The sequence below is a fragment of the Lissotriton vulgaris genome, chromosome 1_2 (genome assembly GCF_964263255.1).
Source record: "Lissotriton vulgaris chromosome 1_2, aLisVul1.2, whole genome shotgun sequence".
Classification (NCBI taxonomy): domain Eukaryota; kingdom Metazoa; phylum Chordata; class Amphibia; order Caudata; family Salamandridae; genus Lissotriton; species Lissotriton vulgaris.
In genome coordinates, this window is record NC_141686.1 from 308979364 (window position 1) to 308999552 (window position 20189).

At 46.2% G+C, this 20189-nt stretch overlaps 1 protein-coding gene across 1 annotated transcript in view; it reads right to left on the reverse strand.

The window, feature by feature from the left end:
- Window positions 1-20189, reverse strand: part of LOC147736578 (transmembrane protein 176B-like) — a 75771-nt gene that overhangs the window by 27294 nt on the left and 28288 nt on the right. Inside the window, exon 4 of the mRNA XM_086953775.1 lies at window positions 18518-18574. Coding sequence (XP_086809901.1) covers window positions 18518-18574 — 57 coding nt within the window. The remainder of the gene's footprint in view (window positions 1-18517; window positions 18575-20189) is intronic.

The window sequence follows — 20189 nt, forward strand, 5'->3', positions numbered from 1 at the left end:
TGGCAAAACAGGCGTACCGGTCCTGTTGTATGCGGACGACGCTGTTCTTTTATCCAGAACCGCACTCGGACTCCAAAAATTGTTGAATTCTTTTTTTCAATTCATGTCCTCACGTGGTCTAACTATTAACAACTCCAAGTCTTTTGTTATGACGGTTGGTTTAACTCCCAAAAAACAATACCCCTTCTCAGTTAATGGAGAATACATACCACTAACAAAAACATTCTCGTATTTGGGTGTACTTTTCGATCATAAACTCAATTGGGGCCCTGCCATAACTAAAAAGAAAGGAGAAATACTGAGGACCAATTCTGGTATAATGGACTTCGCTCGCAAATTGGGTAACACACCAGTGTCCGCCGTACTGAAGCTTTATCAGGCAAAATCTGTCGCGGTGGCATGTTATGGAAGCGAACTGTGGGGGTTCCTACCAGTAGATACCCTAGTAGCTCTCGAAAACAATTTTCTGAAACAGGTTATGAGCTTACCAAAGAGTACCGCTAATTTCTCTATACATGAGGAATTGGGAACCCCTTACCTAGCTGACAAAATTGCTGCAAATCCTTTGCTTTGCTGGTTAAGTTGTTGGCGCAATACAGAGATTCCATTGACCCATAACATCCTGGCTGAAGCCCTTACCTGGGAAGGACAACTCAAGTTACCCTGGATGAAATACATTCGGAACTGCTGTAAAGATCTGGGCAGATTAGACCTGTATACAACACCCCAGAATATCACCAAGCAGGATGTCAACTTTGTAAAAAATACCTTTTATCTGAAGAGACAACTTTACAGGGAAGAAACTGAGTTTAAAAAGTCCAGTGTAAGGACCCATGCACTAACAAAGACCTGTGTGTTCTCTGAACCTTATTTGTCGTGGAATATATCCAGATATGAACGCTTCCTGCTGAGCAGATTCCGATTTGATCTCTATCATCTGCTCTTAGCTGTACCAAGTGGAGCCCATAGAGGTCAAGTGTTGCCAGCTTGCGGCTGCGACAACAAGTCTCCGCAAGACTTGGCTCACTTTTTATTCCTTTGTTCTTATTACTCAAGTCCACGTAATATGTTTTTAAAACCGTTGCTTAAAAAGATGAATTTTATACAGATTAAGCCCGCACTTCTATACCTTCAAATGTTGCATGAAGACAGCACTTTTTTTATATGCAAGTTTTTAAAAACAGCTCTAAAGTATAGACTAAGCATGGAAGGTTGACTCCAAACTGAACTATGTTACAGATACAACTCCATCTTGATTAAATATATGCACATAGGTCCACTGTAATATGCCTTTTTAAATATTCGTTTATTATCTTTTTCTTTCCTAAATTCACTGGAAGATATAAATTATTTTCTTGTATGAATGAACTGTATATTACTGTATTGTGTGCTTTTATGACTGCTTTCTTGTCAGTCGAATAAAGATATTTTGATTGATTGATTGGATCATGGATCTCATCTTCCATATCCTCTATTGCCATTGATAGCAGCCTCTGATACGAGGTAGGACCAGAGTTGGGGGAACGTTGTTCTTGAGTGGGGTGGAAACCCAGTGTGCTTCGAAACATTGTTTGGAATGCTCGAGCTGACCCTTGGGAACTATACGGTAACACCAGATATGGAATTCCCTTACCCGCAGTATGTGGCATCAACCCACACACCCAACAATTAGTAGCGTTAACCACTAACTGATGCTGATGGAGGAGCTGAATAAAGGAATTGTTGCGGAATTCTACACGTCTAGCCTGCTCGTGTTCCGGTAACATATGAAAGGAATGGGGAGAAGCAGTAGTGGTAAGATTAGGGTGAGGAGTAGGAGTAGGTGTAGAAGGTAAAAAGTAAGACATAGTGTAATACACCCCACCCGCCAATAATGCAGATGCAGTCAGAAACAACACAAACAATTGAAGTATAAAACATTTGGTACGACTGAGTTGCTGCAGCTTGAATCTGTATACCTGAGCTCCTTCCAAATCATTCAGCTTCGAAAATGCCATTCCCTACGACCGTCCGCAACGTTTCTTGACGCACTTCGTTCTGTGCAGCAATAGTCAATCCCCAGGAGTTCCTAGGAACCGACGGCCTTTAACCTAGCGTCAAGACCTACTGTCCAGAAGGAAGTACGCGCGCGGCCCTACGGCCTTCAATACACAATATGTATATATATAAGCACAATTTTTCTCAGCTGTGGAAGTAAAAAGATACAAGGAAGGAAGCTTAATATATGTACAAAAATTTCAATGATACGAATGTTCAAAAGTTGATCATGGGAAACGAGGATATTGCAGTTATCAATTTCAGCAAAGCAAAAATATTTTATTTGTCCTTAGTGTGAGAACGCAAAGAATATCGATGTTTCCCGGGACGTGTCTGCTCGTCGAACAAAGGATCCGTTGAAGAAACAGCGTCCTGCTGATCAGTTGATTGTTCTGGTCTTGAGTCTTTTGCTGACAAGTGTTCAACAGTGGCTTTCTGCTGCGCTGAGGGTTCTCCAACAAGCTGTGCGTCGCTGAAAGGCACAGACGCCGGCAATGTTTCTGTTTCTGTTGACGCAATGCCTTTCCTCACCCACGGGTCTGCCGGCAAAGGAATAGGGACTCGCTTACAATGGGTAGCATGTACCCAATTCTTCCGCCCCTCAAGACGAACGGCAGTCCTCGTGGCCAGGAGCACCTGGTAAGGTCCAACAAATCGGGGGTCCAGATTATTCTTGCGTGAGAAGTTACGGGTAACCACCCAATCCCCAGGCTGGAGCTGGTGGCCTGGACCCTCCGTCTGCGTCGGCAAGGCGTCGTAAACCTGTTGGTGAATTAACCTCAGTTTAGCAGTCAAGTCATGTAAGTAGTCAATCAACATCGGATACTCAAGATCAGAGAATATTCCTGGCCTAGGAACCCCCCACACATTCGCAGGACGGCCGAACACTATTTCATAGGGACTAAGCCCTATTCGGGAGTGTACAGTCGCCCTAGTTGACAGTAATGCTAGAGGCAAAGCGTCAGGCCACGAAAGTCCAGTCGTAGCCTGAATCTTCGCTAGTTTTAGTTTAAGGGTGCCATTGTACCCCTCGACTAATCCAGCTGACTGAGGATGATTGGCGCTGTGGAATTTCTGATTAATTCCAAGGCCCTTACACACACTCTTCATCACACTTCCAACAAACTCACTTCCGTTATCTGACCACACGACTCTAGGCATTCCATACCGAGGAAAGTATTCCTTCAGTAGGATTTTTGCAGTAGACAAAGCAGTATTATCTTTGAGGGGATAGGCCTCAATCCATCGGGAGAATGCGCAAACCACAACCAAAACGTATTTCAGGTTATTGCATCGCTCCATATGGATGAAGTCCAATTGGATCACCTCAAAGGGATACGAAGGAGGAGCAAAACTGCCAGGGGGAGTTGGGGTTCCTTTGCCAGGATTGTACATTATACACACCATACAATTCTTCACCAGACGTTCAGCACATTTCGTAATGCCATCATTCTTCCACACAGCAGCCAACAACTTGCAAATACCTTTCGCGCTAATATGTGCTAACCCGTGTGCCATTGTCACAACGGCCAGCACATACGCATCAGGCAACATCCATCTTTTCTGATCTGACAAATCAATCCAGCAACCATTCACATCCAACTTTCCCGTACTTTCTTTCCACTTCGTCTTTTCAGTATCAGTGGCCTCATTCTGTATTGCTTTCACACTCTCTATAGTATCCTCACACATACTCGATTCTGTAGGCCACCTAACCGAACTCGTCACATACATTCGAGTGCTAAGGTTCCGGGCAGTCTCCTTAGCAATCTCATCTGCAAACGCATTACCACGACCAACATCATCCGTCACTTTACGATGCGCACTACACTTAACAATTGCAACTTGTGCAGGTAAAGTCAATGCATCCAAAAGATCGTTCACAAGCTGTCCATGCTGGATTTTCGTGCCATGCGACGTCAAGAAACCACGCTCTCGCCACAATCGTCCAAAACTATGCGCTACACCGAAAGCGTACTGGCTATCGGTGTACACATTCACACGTTTCCCTTTTGATAACACACATGCTCTAGTGAGAGCAATCAGCTCTGCAGCTTGGGCAGAATTCTGATTCAATCTCGCAGTCTCAACAACAGTATTCAACGTTACAACAGCATAAGCAGTAGTCACATCGCCATTCGGCAACTTAAAACATGACCCATCCACATACAGAGTGCCATCCGGGTCTTCCAATGGGGTGTTTTTAAGGTCCACACGACCTTTTGTTTCCTCTTCTGTCCGCAAGTAACAGTCATGTTCTGCTACTTCATCTGACTCTGCACTAATTGGTAACAAAGTTGCCGGATTTAGGACATTACAACGCTTTATCTGAATGTGGCTTGCCAAGAGCGTCAATTCGTACCCAGATAACCTCGCACTCGTCAAGTGCTGAGTTTTCGTTCGATTCAAAAGAGTATCGACTGCATGCGGAACCATCACCGTAAGCATATTATCCATGACCAATCCTGCTGATTGTCGGATGGAGACCGCAGCTGCCGCAGTTGCTCTCAAACAACTCGGCAATGCTCTAGCCACTGGGTCTAAGGTCGAGGAAAAATATGCACATGGACGTTGCTTACCACCAAAAGGTTGCGTTAAGACACTCAAAGCACAACCTTCCCTCTCGTGAACATATAACGTGAACGGCTTACTGTAATCAGGGGTACCTAACACAGGAGCCGAACACAATGAATCACGTAATTCAGAAAAACTCTTCTGACATTCTTCCGTCCATGGTAAAGGAGTTGAAACATCCTTGCACGTAAGAGCCACCAATGGTTTCGCTAGCAATGAAAAATTAGGAATCCACTGCCTGCAGTACGACGTGATACCTAGAAAGGCACGCACATCTCTTTGGGTTTGTGGCACAGCCATTCGCGCAATCGCTGCAATTCTCTCTGGGGTCAATCTCCTTCCCTCCTTTGACAATAAGTGACCTAGATAGGTTACTTCTTGACAACAATATTGGAGTTTAGAAGGTGACACCTTGTGATTTAACTCACAGAGATGTTGCAGCAACGATACCGTAGCAATTTTGCAAATGTCCTGAGTATCAGCAGCCACCAATAAGTCGTCGACGTATTGGATTAAAGCCGCACCAACCGGCAACCTAAACGCATCCAGTTGACCCTTCAAGGCTTGACTGTAAATCGATGGACTTTCACAGTAGCCCTGAGGAGCGCGTTTGAACCGGAAGCTACGTCCACCGAGAGAGAAACCGAAAAGGTCCCTGCTCTCTTCGGCAATCGGGATGCTGAAAAACGCATTTTTCAAATCAATCACCGAAAACCACGAAGCAGTAGCTGGAATCAGAGTCAGTAGCGCCGTGATGTCAGGCACAACAGGGAATTGAGGAACCACAATTTTATTTACCTCCCGTAAATCGATAACAAAACGATAAACAGGCGGTTTGGTAGGATCAGTACGTTTAAGAATGGGCAGTACAGGGCTGTTGCACACGTTTCCCCGAGTCTCCTCAATAACATCTTTCTCGATCAAATCATAGATGATCGCTAACAAAGCTCGTTCACCATCAAGGGAGATACGGTATTGGGGAATACGTGGCAATCGCACATTCGATTTCAACTGAACAACATAAGGGGAGATATCAAGTAGGCCCACGTCATTTGGACCCGTCGCCCACAAAGACGCAGGAAGAGAATCCAATTCCGGTGGAAGCTTATCGAGAGACAAATACATGGGAGAGACTACTCTCTCTCCTAACGTAAGCTTTACACCCGCAGGAGAACAATACAAAGTTGCATACAAACGTTTAAGCAAATCCAGACCCAAAAGATTTTCACCACAACCAGTGGTCAAAATCAACGGAGCTTCGAGCTCACGAGGCCCAATTTTAAGGGGCAAAGGGCGTGAAACTGGATTGCTAACGGGGGCGCCAGAGAATCCAACGGAAACATTTGTTAAGCCAGACAAAGGTGCGCCAGGGAGTTTCGAATGCATGATAGAACTTTTCGCTGCACCAGTGTCCAACAGAAAAGGCTCAACGACGCCCGATGTAGCAACTGCGACGTAAGGCCCTCTCTGATCAACCGGAACTGATACCACTCCCTCTCCTTGTCTTTGGCTGTCCTAGTAAGTACTATCGTCAGTTCCCTGATCGACGTAATAATCGTCTACATTGTACTGCGCAGATCGTCCTTGCGATGATCCACGTTGATCGAAACAGTTATTAGAATTTGAGGAATGGTCAGAACGGTCGTTCTGAGCACCACGACCTCTACCACGTGATGCGTGCTGTGAACCACCACGGCCTCCTTTAGATGAATTACCGCTATTACGTCCATCTAAAGCAGGACAATCAAATTTAATGTGTCCCTCCTGTCTACAATAAGCACATTGATTGTACCCTAACGAAGATCTTTGGAAAGAGGAATCATTACGCGGCTGCGATCGATTCGATTGCGTCTGCGATCTATTCTGTTGAGGCGCACTCTGATTAGAACGCGGCGGATACGCTTGTTGTAACAACACTTTAGTTTTTAGCTCTTTCGTCTTTTTATCAGCACGGTCATTCTCCTCTTTCTCTCTATTCTCGTAATATTGTGCCGTAGCCAATATCTGAGCTGAGGTAGAAACGGCCCATGCACTTTCTGAATTCCTTAATTTAACGCTCAAATCGGGCAGTAAGTTCGACACGAATTTATCCACAAACAACCGTTGTCCACCCTCAGTACCCATATCCTGTCCACTATGATCAATGAATGCTTCCTCAAACCTCGTAAAGAAGTCTGATACACTCTCATCTTTCTTCTGCTTACAGGCTGACAACTTGTCCCAATTGACCCTCATAGCTGGCATAAGTGTTTTCATTAATGCAATGATTCGCTGGGGAAGAACAGCAATCAACTGATCGGGTTTAGTAGCAGCCACTTGTCCAGCGTCTGCCGCTGTAATGGCAGCCCAATCACCACCTAATTCATTTGCGTGATCTTGGTGACGAATCTTGGCCCATACCGGTTGCGGTACGACATTGCCAAACAACATGTCGATATCGGCAAGATTCATTACCGTAGCGTCTACGAGCTGCGATAATTCCTTGTAATACCCAGTAGGATTTTTACGAGGATCGGGCAAAGATTGTTTCACCTGAAGCACTTCCGATCGTTTCCATGGGAGGTGTATCCACACTCTCTGGAAATGTGCCGCTACTGGCTGGGCACCAGTATTATCAGCTGGTATCCAAACCGGCGGAACTTCACGCATAGGATATTGGCCAGACTCGTCTTGTTGCTCAATGTCCTCAACAAACAATGCATGAGGAATAGGAGCGGGACGAAGAGATAGTAACCGCTCAATAGCACGTCGGACATTAGTATCTACTATCAGTCCAGTAGCGAACTGAAGTCGAAGTTCAGACAGGGCGGTCAGCACCTCGTCAGGCGCATTGGCCGCTATCTGATCATGAAGGAACTTGCACATTTCATCAAACACATATCTCTGAGTTGGTATGTTGAATTGATTAAACGTTTCGAGGACAACACGGGGTGGATTTCTAAGAGGGTTTACCATCCAACCCATCGCCATATTATATAGCGCAACACGTTCTCTATTACCAGGAAGCTGGCTACGTCTCTGAGGTCCATCAGAACCAGCAGACCCAAAAACAGGTCCGAGCGACCGAAAGAAGTTTGTTGCAAGGGGAGAGTTACGATTACGAGTAGAGGGAGAAGAGTAAGACACAGGACTAACAAGAGAAGGAGTAGAAACAGTAGCAACAACAGGGGTTAACAACACAGGAGCAGTAGCGGGAGCAGGAGTATGTGGAAGCGGAGGAGCAGTAGGAATAGAAATAGACAAAGGAGCAGGAATAGTTGGAAGAGCGGGTGCAGGTTGAGGAACTGGTGGAGGAACAATAGGTGGAAGAACAGGTACGGCAGGGACCACAGGAGCTGCGGTACCCTGTACGTACGGAGGTGGCGACTTCATAAGATAGGACATTAAAGGATCCTCAACTGCCTCTTCCTTCTTATCCGACTCCGTAGGCAAAGCAGGATAGCATTTATCTATGGACATACGCTGTAGCCTCTCAAACACTTCCTTATCCTTATCCTCCTTATCACGCTGAAACTGCTCAGCTTTCTTCACTATGGTAGCAACATTATCTCGCTGACTACGTTTATTCTGTCTGATTTCTTTCTGTCGGGCTTCTTTTCGCCACAACCGAAAGGCATCAAACATGGCCGGCCTAGATTTACGTTCGAACAACTTTATTTCCAAATTATCTAAGATCGACGCTTCGAAGCTACCGTGAGGTGGCCAACGAAGATCGCCGTCTTTCTTTGTATATTTTATCCAATAATCGTTAAAAGCAATCGGGCCTAGCCCATGTTTGCTATATAAGTCATAAGTAGGAGTTCCAACCGGAGGTATCGGACACGAGTCCTCCAGCAGGGAATCCGCACCACAAGGTCTAAAACAACTGAACAAAGTACTGCGACCAGGCATCTTGCACACTAGCCGAGTTTCACAAACTTCAAGGGTTACGGGATTTACCAAGTCCCAGCAAGAACAAAACCCTCGGTTTTTGGCGGCTGCAGTCGTCAAACAATACAACAACAAAGTACGCTAGCAAAGTGTCACCGAAAAAAACACTCACACAGCGTGTACAACAAAGACACTCGCTAAAGTGTCAACAACCAAGAACTCTGGGAGCGACCCACAAATACTTAACTCAAAGATCGATGGCGTCACCAGGAAGGCCCGTCAATCGTCTCGCTATACCAAGGTCTACGCCAGGCGCCAAAACAGGTCTACAGTCAGGGCAGCAGTCCGTCGCAGCCGTCAGGAGGCGGGAATCTTCGCGGGAAAAGTCTTCGGGCCACTTATTTCGACAACAGGATCGATGAAGCGGGGTGCACCTTCCCTCGGAGATTTCACACGAAGTTCCTCACGATCGTCGGGCTTGGACCGGTACCACTGATGCAGCCCCACGTGTTGGGCGCCAACTGAAGGACTGGGTTCTTTTGGACCCAGCGGTGCCAGGGCACAACACCTGAAACCTTCGTGGGTAACCTGCTCCGGCGTACAAGTCACAGAGACACGGGACACTTCCTTCGGCGTCAAAGATTCAAGGTTTATTTGCTGCAGGGAACACAGAAGTCACAGGAAGTACATCGAGTGTAGTTCGGGGAGACTGCTTCAAATTGGTTCTGTGGATCGCTCCTTTTATACAGTTTTTACCCATAGGATAACATTGAACACAAAAGTTTACAACCCGGTTCCCACATTTAGCTCCCAGAGGGGTCGCTTTGGTCACTTTGAAACACACAAGGTCCGGAACATAAGTGCGGAAACATTTGGCGGTTCCCAACTGTAAAAACCCATCTTCCCACCATTAGCAAATTCCAATCAGCAGTAAAGTAGATCGAAATAGGAACGAAGACAGGTGCAGAGGAAGACGGAGACAGTGGGGAGATCGGAAAGGGTGTAAAAGGGGAGGTATCGAGAAACACGAGATACAGGCATCAAAGGGACGTGCCTAATGAGATGCACGGCTGAGACAATAAGTCCGTGCGGCAAGATGAGCCTCGAGCGGCGCCATCTGCCTTACAGCAGCAACCCCCTCGTCATAAAGACACTTACAAAGAACATGTGTCTTCCGCAAATATCTTGGGAGTCCCAGGGTCGCGAAGCGGACAGCGTCCGTTCGCTGGCTACTTGAGGGCAAGAGACAAAATGGATGCCGTATCTAAGATGGAACCCGTGGGTACAGATGAAAAGCCCACATAACAAACGAACGGTTTAAGTTAGCACAGCGAAACTGCGCACACTTACTAAACTCGTCATTTGCGGTTCATAGATACCAGACTCGACCATATTCGTGCGAGTCGAAAACACCACTTACAATTGTCACGGAACCTCAATGTTTGTTTCACCACACCGATTTACATTAGAATGATGCTGGCTCAATAAATGCTTATTGAAAACGTTCCCACTGTTTATTCTGTGTATTTCTCTGAGACGAAGTGAGCACGAGTGACTGAGCAAAAAGAACTATAATGTTTCCGCGATCCCTGCTGGGACAGGGTTGTCATGTTTAATAGTTGCCAAGAACTATTCTCTCCTTGTGAGCTAGCTGGTATACTGGCTAACATACCCGGTGAAAGTGTCCGGAATCAGTCTGGGCACCAATCCTGCAGTGTATGTATGTCGCCCTCATCCTCCTCGACCTCTCCGCAGCCTTCGACACAGTCTGCCATAGCACTCTCCTACAGCGCCTCAACAACATCAGGATCCAAGGAAAAGCACTGGAGTGGATCACCTCATTCCTCACCGGAAGAACCCAGAGAGTCCGCCTCCCACCTTTCAAGTCCGAGGCCACTGAAGTCATCTGCGGCGTACCCCAAGGTTCCTCACTCAGCCCCACCCTCTTCAACGTATACATGAGCCCCCTCGCGACCATCGCTCGCCAACACAACCTCAACATCATCTCCTATGCAGACGACACCCAACTGATCCTATCACTCACCAAAGACCCCAACACCGCCAAAACCAACCTACATGAAGGCATGAAAGAAGTAGCAGAGTGGATGAAGCACAGCCGTCTGAAACTGAACTCAGACAAAACAGAAGTCCTTATCTTAGGCACCTCCCCCTCCGCTTGGGACGACTCTTGGTGGCCAGAGGCCCTTGGAAAAGCACCCATCCCGACGGACCACGCACGAAACCTGGGCGTCATCCTGGACTCCTCTCTCTCGATGAACAGACAAGTCAACGCAGTCTCATCTTCATGCTTCAACATCCTCCGCATGCTCAAAAAAACATTTCGCTGGATCCCCACCGAAACCAGAAAGACAGTCACCCATGCACTGGTTACAAGTCGCCTGGACTACGGAAACACCCTATACGCCGGTATCACCGCAAAACTCCAGAAAAAACTCCAACGCATCCAGAACGCATCAGCCAGACTCATACTAGACATCCCACGCAAAGACCATATCTCTAACCACCTGAAAAACCTCCACTGGCTCCCCGTCAATAAGAGGATTACCTTCCGACTCCTAACCCACGCCCACAAAGCACTCTACGAACTTGGACCCGAATGCCTCAACACACGACTTTCCTTTTACACCCCCCCTCGCCAGCTACGATCTTCCAACCAAGCCCTTGCTACCATTCCTCGCATCAATAAAACCACCATGGGAGGTCGATCCTTCTCCTACCTCGCAGCTAAAACCTGGAACTCACTCCCCACCCACCTACGTCTCACACAGAACCACCTAGCATTCAGAAAGCAACTTAAAACCTGGATATTCGACAAGTAACTCCCCTCCCCTCCTCAAGCGCCTTGAGACCCTCTGGGTATGTAGCGCGCTATATAAATTTCTGACTTGACTTGACTTGACTAAACACACAGATCCTATGTATGTTTATAGGAACTACACGACATGGCGCCACCAACTTTGGTTTGGTACATATTAATGGTCAAATCTGAGTAGGTTAGTCATGCTGTTCTCAGAGACCCCTAATCACATTTACCCAGAGACGTCTGGAGTGGGAAGAGGACAATCCGCCACAGCTGAGTAGGCATATCTTAAGTCTAGGCTGTAGGTTTATAAAGCTTGAAGAGCAAATAGTTTCCTGTTGTGCATAAAATCTTATTTCAGTTTCCTTGAAACTTCTTCTTTTTTCCAATAATGGCTGACAAAGACGCTGCTGCGCCAGCACTACGTGCGGCTTCAGCAAGGGAGGAAGAACAGGAAGGTGAAATAAACATTACAGAAAATGTCAGAACTGCCTTACTTTACAAATAGAAGAATATGGAGTCACAGCTAGGGGTGGGACAATAACTTTTGTGATTAAGGCACATAAGTCATACAGAACAGAGGTATTCTATTCATAGGTTAAATTTCCACCAGCACATGCATGCACAAATACATTTCAATCTTACACTGAAGATGAAATACCAGATGAATACTGTCCGTAAGAGGACACTGAAGTTCCGCTCAATGTAATTTTACCGGCTTTTTCGACCTCGTTCCAGTATACTTAAAACATTCATACTTGCAGGAGTGGGCAGTAGCACTTGCTCAAGCATTATATCGCAGCCATGTTAGGTGGGATGTTGAGACACCTCACCTTGTAGTCCCAGTAAAAACTACTCCGACTTCACAGAGACAATACAATATTAAACAAGAAGCAAAAAAACAGGCCAGAGACATCTTAGATCAATTTGTATACCAGGGTGTAATAGAAACTTGCATCTCTTCAATTAATAATCCTTTATGTCCTGTAATGACACCTGATCATTCATACCATCTAGATTTAGACAACCGATATCTGTACACATGCACTAAAACATTTGCAGTACAGAATGCACACAGTGCCGCATTTATGAATAACATTGTGTGGAAAAAATACAAAACAAAACTAGATACCTCAAATGGATTTTCTGCCAAAATATAGCACCTGAAAGCAGGTATTTGACAGCATTCTCAGCGACAATTTTTGAGACTCACCCAAGGGTATAAGAATTTGAGGCGGGGGGAATTAGCGTAATCGCGTTACGCAAATCTCCGCGAAATGGTAAAAAATCTCTGCGAACACGCAGAAATTCCACGAACACACGCAATTGCTTGTTCGAGGTGCTTTTTTCCTGTTCACAATCGCTGTTTGTGTGCTCGGGGGGAAATATCTCTTGAACACGCATTTTGAGAATGCAAACAAGCAAAATATTCGGTGAAGTCGCGGAACGCAGAATTTTGGGCAATTTTGCGTTCTCCGCGGAACGCGAAATGACCCAAATTCCGCGAGCGGAACGGAATGTACCACTCAGGCTTAATAAAAATAGCCCTGGGTTGTTCTCAGCTCAGGTGACCGAGTTACTTCAGAATGTGGATGAAGAGGCATTGTCCTATTTGGATTATATTTATCTGTCGGATGATGATTTAATGGATCATTTGACCGGGGTGAGCAACATAATTTTGGGGTTCGTCTCTGAGGGCTACAAATGTAACTTTAAAAAATCAAAAATAGCACATTTCAAAGTCCTATTTTTGGGATATGAGATTTCAAATGAAGGGAAAAGCCTTAAAGCTAACTTTTTGGAAAATTGTGCACTTGTCCAACCTCCTAAATCTTTATAAAATGTCCAATCCATATTGGGATTCCAAATTGTTGGCAAAATTTACATTTTGGATTACGTAGAAAAAGTAAAACCTTTCTACGACTTAATCAGACCTGATTTTTCAGTGAGACATTGGACACAGGAACACACAGGTATCCTTTGTTCCCTATAAGTTGATATGATAGCTTCCAAACACCTAAACACGTGTAAACACAACAAATTTGGCAATCCGTGTTATAGCGGGTCGATCGGGGAACACGTACCTAACCTTCAATGAAGGTCAAACTGTACCAATAGCACATAAATCACACTAGTATACAAACGCAGAAATGCGTTTTGCTTCAACAGTAATTTTTTGGACAACAGTACAGACTGCTGTAGTGAGAGAAAGAGCTCTGGCCCAGGGGAAACTGATAAGTGTTGTAACTCTAGTACTCGCCTTAGAGGCTGTTACAAAGGCAAGCGTTCCAATGCTAAAGCTTTACATCCAAGATGGATAGAATGGGCTAATTCTCTTACTGCAACAGATGTAGACTACAAATTTGAGACTACACTTAAAACCCAAGCATTCCTGCAATGCAAACAAGAATATCCTCTCCCAAATTAAATAATGACTCTAGATCAGTATGAATATATTATTTACATTGATGAAGTAAACAACAATTTAGTGCTGTGTGTGCGATTGTGAAGGGCCGTACGCAGGAAGGCAAGTTCCATCCTAACAGTACGAAGACACAGCCTCTAGGAGACTGCATGACACCTGGCAGAATTAAAATCACTATTACTGGCACTAATAAATACGAATTGAGAATTCCCAACACTGGTAGTGTGAAATTCAATTGACTGTATCGAGTCGTATAATTAATATCTCCACTACTGGGGTCAGAATGGGTTTAAAGACTCAAAAGATTGAACAATCAAGCATACATTTCTATGGGAACAGATAGCAGAGTTGAAAAGTGAACTATCAAAAGCTCAGCTGATAGCGTTCATGTTGAAGGGAATTCATTGGCTGGTGAAGCAGCAAAAGGGGCAGTACGAACTGCTGCCATAGCTGCAATCACTCCTTCTAAGATGAGAATAGACAGAGACATAATGGAAGCAGATATTGCTACACGCAACAACTCAGCGGTACTAAAGACATTTCCATTCAAGTACTCCTACAAGTTAGATACTAATAACATTCCAAGTGCTCAGATTCCAGGAATGGGGGATAGACTAAATACCAAACATGGATTGCAAATTAGGCTTAATACTAGCTGCACACGAGGGTCTGGGTTCTGTATACGCAGGAGTTACCATCTTCATGCCATGTCAGCATCATGGGTCAGTGCCATGTTGGCACCATGTCTCCATACCATGTCAAAACCAGCACCATGTCTCCATGTCAGCACCATGTCTTCATGCCATGCCAGCACCACATATGCATACTGTTAGTCCTGGTATTTCTTGGCGTGATTACCCCTGACTTTTTGCCTCTACCACCTCTATTTTTGATACTGGGATGGATTTCATTTTGGTGACTTAGATGCCTTGGGCACTTTGCCACTGCTGACCAGTGTCAAAGTGCAAGTGCTCCCTGTATAAAGTGTTATGGTAAATGGTTGTCCATAATTGGTATATTTGTTTTACTAGTAAAGTGCACTATGTGTGCCAGGGCTGGTAACACAAATGCTACTAGTGAGCCTGCAGAACTAATTGTGCCACCCATACCAGTAGCCTTAAAGAGGGAACTCAGGCCTGCCACTGCAGTGCCTGCGCACAGTTTGTTAAACTGCCTTGTTGTCAGGACAAGTGCACCCACTTGCCAGGCATTACCATTCCCTTTTTATGAAATTAGACACCCCTATGGTAGGCTCAAGGTACCCCCCTGGACAGGGTGCAGTGTATGTGAAAGGTAGCACATGTACTGAGGTGTGTACCATGTCCTGACAGTGAAATACGCTCCATTTCGTTTTTCACTGTTGAAAGGCCATCTTGCCCATAGGACAGAATGGGGGAGGCTGTGTAATATGTCACCAGCCTATCTTCCCATAGGCTTAAGATGGAGAGGTGTAGTTTAGTGTGCCTGAGCTCACAATTTAATAACACATCTTTTTGTGAAGGTGGTTTTTGCATTGTGTGTTTAGAAATTCCACTTTTAGAAGTGGCTGTTTTTTTGTGTTCTAACAATTCTGTGTGTTTTTGCCTGGCTGTGGATTGACTGTCTGGATTTGAATGTGATAGGATCTGGGTAATGTCTTGAGCCAGGGATGAAGTGAGACAGCAACAGGCTGACCTGCATCTTGAGTGTAGGGGGGAGGAGTAGCTCCTGGAGGTGAAGAGGCCTGGGCTGCCGCCTCAAAGCAATGGCTCCATCTCCTGCTGAGTGATTGAGGATCCAGAAGGTACCACTGGCAGGGAGACACCCAGAACTGGTTTGGGCAGAGGTCAGTGCCCCCCCCTGAATACAAAGACTTGAACATTGGATTGTTCAAGACTGAAAAGGATTGAAACTACTTCGTGGTCAAGTGGAACCTCTGCCAAGGAAGAAACAATTGAAGAGAAGGAAAGGACTGACCCTTGCTGTGTGTTCTGGGGCTGGCCTGCAGTTTGCTGATTTAACCATCCCCATTGTCGGGGTGGGGTGTTACACTACCAAGATCAATGTAGTCGCATTGGAGGCCCAAGCCACGAGGAAGAGGAGAGGAGAGTGAGATCGTACTCCCCAGGTAACGCTCAGCAAGCATGCATATGAGTCGTGCCTGGGGCAGGATGCAGGCTACGAGTGAGATGCTCTCGGCCTTTCCTCACTTTGCTGTGCGAGCCTCCGCTGAAGTCCGTATTGCGGCCCGTACATGCCGAGGAGTACCAGGGCTGGAGTGTGGAGCTACACCTTGTTTTCCATCCCAAACCGTGTTGGGGGCTAATTTTAGCAGTAGCCAATCGCAAGTCAGTAAGAGTGGCATAGAGACTGTCCCGAGCAGCACGATTGGTGCCGGAGTACATTATTTTGGCATTAAGAACGGCCGGATTGTTGCATTACGAATTGCATTGTTTTGGCATTATGAGCTGCCTGATTGTTGCATAAGGAACTGCATTATTTTTACATTACGAAGTGCCTGATTCTTGCATTTTGAACTGCTTAGCATTGGATTAGGACTTATTGTGAATTGCTAATTAATACTTCAAGAACTTACGAGGGCCTGCTGGCCTAATAACCAGCCAGGGGTAATATTACAAATATGCACATGTTCGATTTTTGTTGTGTAGTCTCATTGTATATCTTTTTATATAACCATAAAGGGCACGATGTAGGTCGGTCGGTAACGGCCGAAAATCGGTATTTTCGGCCGTTACCGATCGGTATACATGATTTGACATGTAGGTGCACTATATTACCAAATCGGTAACTTTACCGAATCGTTAAAGTTACCGATTCTATAAAATACAGAATCGGTAACTTTACCGATTCTGTAAAGTTACCGATTCGGTAACTTTCGAATCGGAGCCACCCATATGTAGGTGGGACTCTTCAGAGTCCCAGGAGCCTTAACGAATCGGTATTTTACCATGAAATCCAACTTCATGGTAAAATACCGATTCCGGTGTGCATGCACATGTGTGCATGCACACCTATGTCATGTGACAGGCAGACCTGCCCTTAGGGCAGGTATGCCTGCCACATGGCACCTGTGCCTGTTTTGGGGGTGCCAGAGGGTGTCAAAGTGACACCCCCTGCACCCTTGAGAAATTCGGTATTTACCGATTCGGTAAATACCGAATCGGTAATGCCCATTCATTCCTATGGGCTTCAAAGCCCATAGGAATGAATGGGCATTACCGATTCGGTATTTACCGAATCGGTAAATACCGAATTCATCCGATTCGGTATTCCAGCACATCTGAAATACCTACATATCGGACCCATTGATTTACCGATTTTAAATTACCGAATCGGTAAAATTCAGTAATTTAAAATCGGTAAATCAATTTTACCTACATCGGGCCCATAATTGTTTGTTTATGAAACTCGTGTGGAGTCCTTTTGTGGTGTTATCATTGGGTTACTGAAAGCGTGGTTGCAAATACTTTACACATTTGCCTTGGAGATAAGCCTGGCTGCTCGTGCCAAGCTACCGAGGGGGTGAGCAGGGGCTATCTGAGAAGGTGTCCTTCCTTTTCCTGAATTAGAAGCTAGGGTCCCTATTTGGCCTAAGATACATACCTCAGCCAACTAGAGACCCCCAGGCCTTGCACATACCATGCCAGCACCACGTCTTCATGCCATGTCAGCACCATGTCTCCATGCCATGCCTGCACCATGATGCCATGCCAGCATCACATCTCCATACCATGCCAGCACCACGTCTTCATGCCATGTCGGCACCATGTGTCCATGCCATGCCTGCACCACATCTCCATGCCATGCCAGCACCATGCCTTAGTGCCATGCCAGCACCATGTCTCCATGCCAGCACCACGTCTTCATGCATATCAGCAAAACGTCTCCATGCCATGCCAGCATCACATCTCCATACCATGCCAGCACCACGTCTTCATGCCATGTCAGCACCATGTCTCCATGCCATGCCTGCACCATGTCTCCATGCCACGCCAGCACCATGCCTTAGTGCCATGCCAGCACCATGTCTCCATGCCATGCCAGCACCACGTCTTCATGCCATATCAGCACCATCTCTCCATGCCATGCCTGCACCATGCCTCCATGCCATGCCAGCACCACATCTCCATGTCATGCCAGCACCACGTCTCCATGCCATTCCAACACCATGCCTTAGTGCCATGCCAGCACCATGTCTCCATGCCATGCCTGCACCATGTCTCCATGCCATGCCAGCACCACATCTCCATGCCATGCCAGCACCACGTCGCCATGCCATTCCAGCACCATGCCTTAGTGCCCTGCCAGCACCATCTCTCCATGCCATGCCTGCACCATGTCTCCATGCCATGCCAGCACCACGTCTCCATGCCATTCCAGCACCATGCCTTAGTGCCATGCCAGCACCATCTCTCCATGCCATGCCTGCACCATGTCTCCTTGCCATGCCAGCATCACATCTCCATACCATGCCAGCACCACATCTCCATGCTATGCCAGCACCATGCATCCATGCCATGCCAGCACCATATCCATGCCATGCCAGCAGCAAGTCTTCATACCATGCCAGCACCACGTCTTCATGCATATCAGCACCACGTCTCCATGCCATGCCAGCATCACATCTCCATACCATGCCAGCACCACGTCTTCATGCCATGTCAGCACCACGTCTCCATGCCATGCCAGCATCACTTCTCCATGTCTCAATGCGGTGTATCCCTCATAAGACCACTCACTTAAAGTAGTTCATAAGTGCAAGTGGTTGGTGGAAGTGCTGAAACACTTACCCAGATGAGGCTGGCACGCTTTTCTGCAATGATGGAGACTGCTCCAGTCAGGATGAACTGGGGATGGAAAAGATAATGTCTCAGGCATAATCAAAGAGATAATAGTGGAGAAGATAGGAATTGCAGATGTAAGGAAATGCAGTTATGTCATATGTCTATTATATTGTATAAATGAGACTATTTACATGCATTCCTTAATAAATAGCAAGTATTTTAAGAACCAGTAAAGCTCTACATGTTCTGTACCAGACTGGTACCATTGCCAATCTTCCAGACTGAATATAGCACGTTACAACGTGTGCTTTGACAACGGACACGTTTACAACGTGATTGTTACAATGACCGCATTGTTACTACACATGTCATTACAACATGACTTGCTCTAGGGGGAGTGCTGAACTTATGAATAGTATTAATTACTATACCTACTCCAGTTTGTGCAACAGTAGGGAAGGTGTTGGATTTGAAATCCAACACATTCCCTGGTGTAGGACGCCCCCTAGAGCAAGTCGTTGAAACGACTTGCGATGTAATAACTAGCGTGGTAACAACGCGGTCATTGTAACGACCGAGTTGTAAAGTACCGGGTTGTGTGTCTTGCGTCATAAACTTTGTTTCCCTCCAGACTTTGTCGAAAGCATGAGCTGATGTTGCTGGCAGAAATAGAGACTTATTTTAAAAGGAATTTTTTAATTGAAAACCAAAAAGATTTTAGGCATTTCATCCACCAAAAACGTTCTAAAGTCTGTAGGTCTTCCCTAGAAGGCTCCAGAGAACAAAGGATACTGTATTAATGCTAATAGGAACAGGGGGTTGATTAGGAAACCGGTCACTCAGTCCACCAATATTCACTCCCATATGTACAAATCGTGTTCAAACCGGGCCAATCACAAATACTGCAACCCTGCATCCCACACCCCCCTTAGGGGTTGCACCCTAAGTCTGTGTCAATACCCGACAGGTGTTCGGCTAGGAGGTGTTGGTGGTACGAGTGTCCGATGCTAAACCTGCTGTGCCTTTCTGGGTAGCAGGAGTGTCTGTGGACCCCCTTGTTTCTTTATTGAAGCCTAGTGGTCAAGTGGTCTGTGTAGATTAGAACCACCTAGCAGAGAAGAGTCATTCTGATCCCTTCATCGCTGGGAGCTCGAAGGGGCTGATGTTCCCTCTGACTAGCCTCGTGCTTATCCCCCACTGACCTGGACAGTCATGTGATGAGACTACAGAAGGCGTTCAACCGTATCCGGTATGGGTCATTATCAGAGCTGTTTTTGCTTCCTGAGGGAAGCGGGCCGCAAATGCAAGGTTTGTGCCACATTGTGAGTGAGGGTCGCTCCTGCCCCCCAGCCTATGCTATCCAGTGACTGACGGTGGTTAGTACAGAAGGGACACGCGCCTCTTTCCTTGTAACGCTGATGCCTACTGCCTAAAGAACCACGTAAGAGCCATGTCTGGGGTCATGTGTCGGCATGCCATTTTCATGAAAGCTGTGTGTGTGATGTAGTGGTGACAGCACCTGGTGAGGTCCATGTGGAAGCCAGGTGCATGCTACCTTTAAAGATGGTGGCCCTCCTTTTAGAAGACTAGCTTTGTAGAAGGTTGAACCTCCAGCCTGCACATACTCCATCACAGCGGAACCCTCCGAAACTGGTTCTACCTGGTGGCTGTGCAGTCT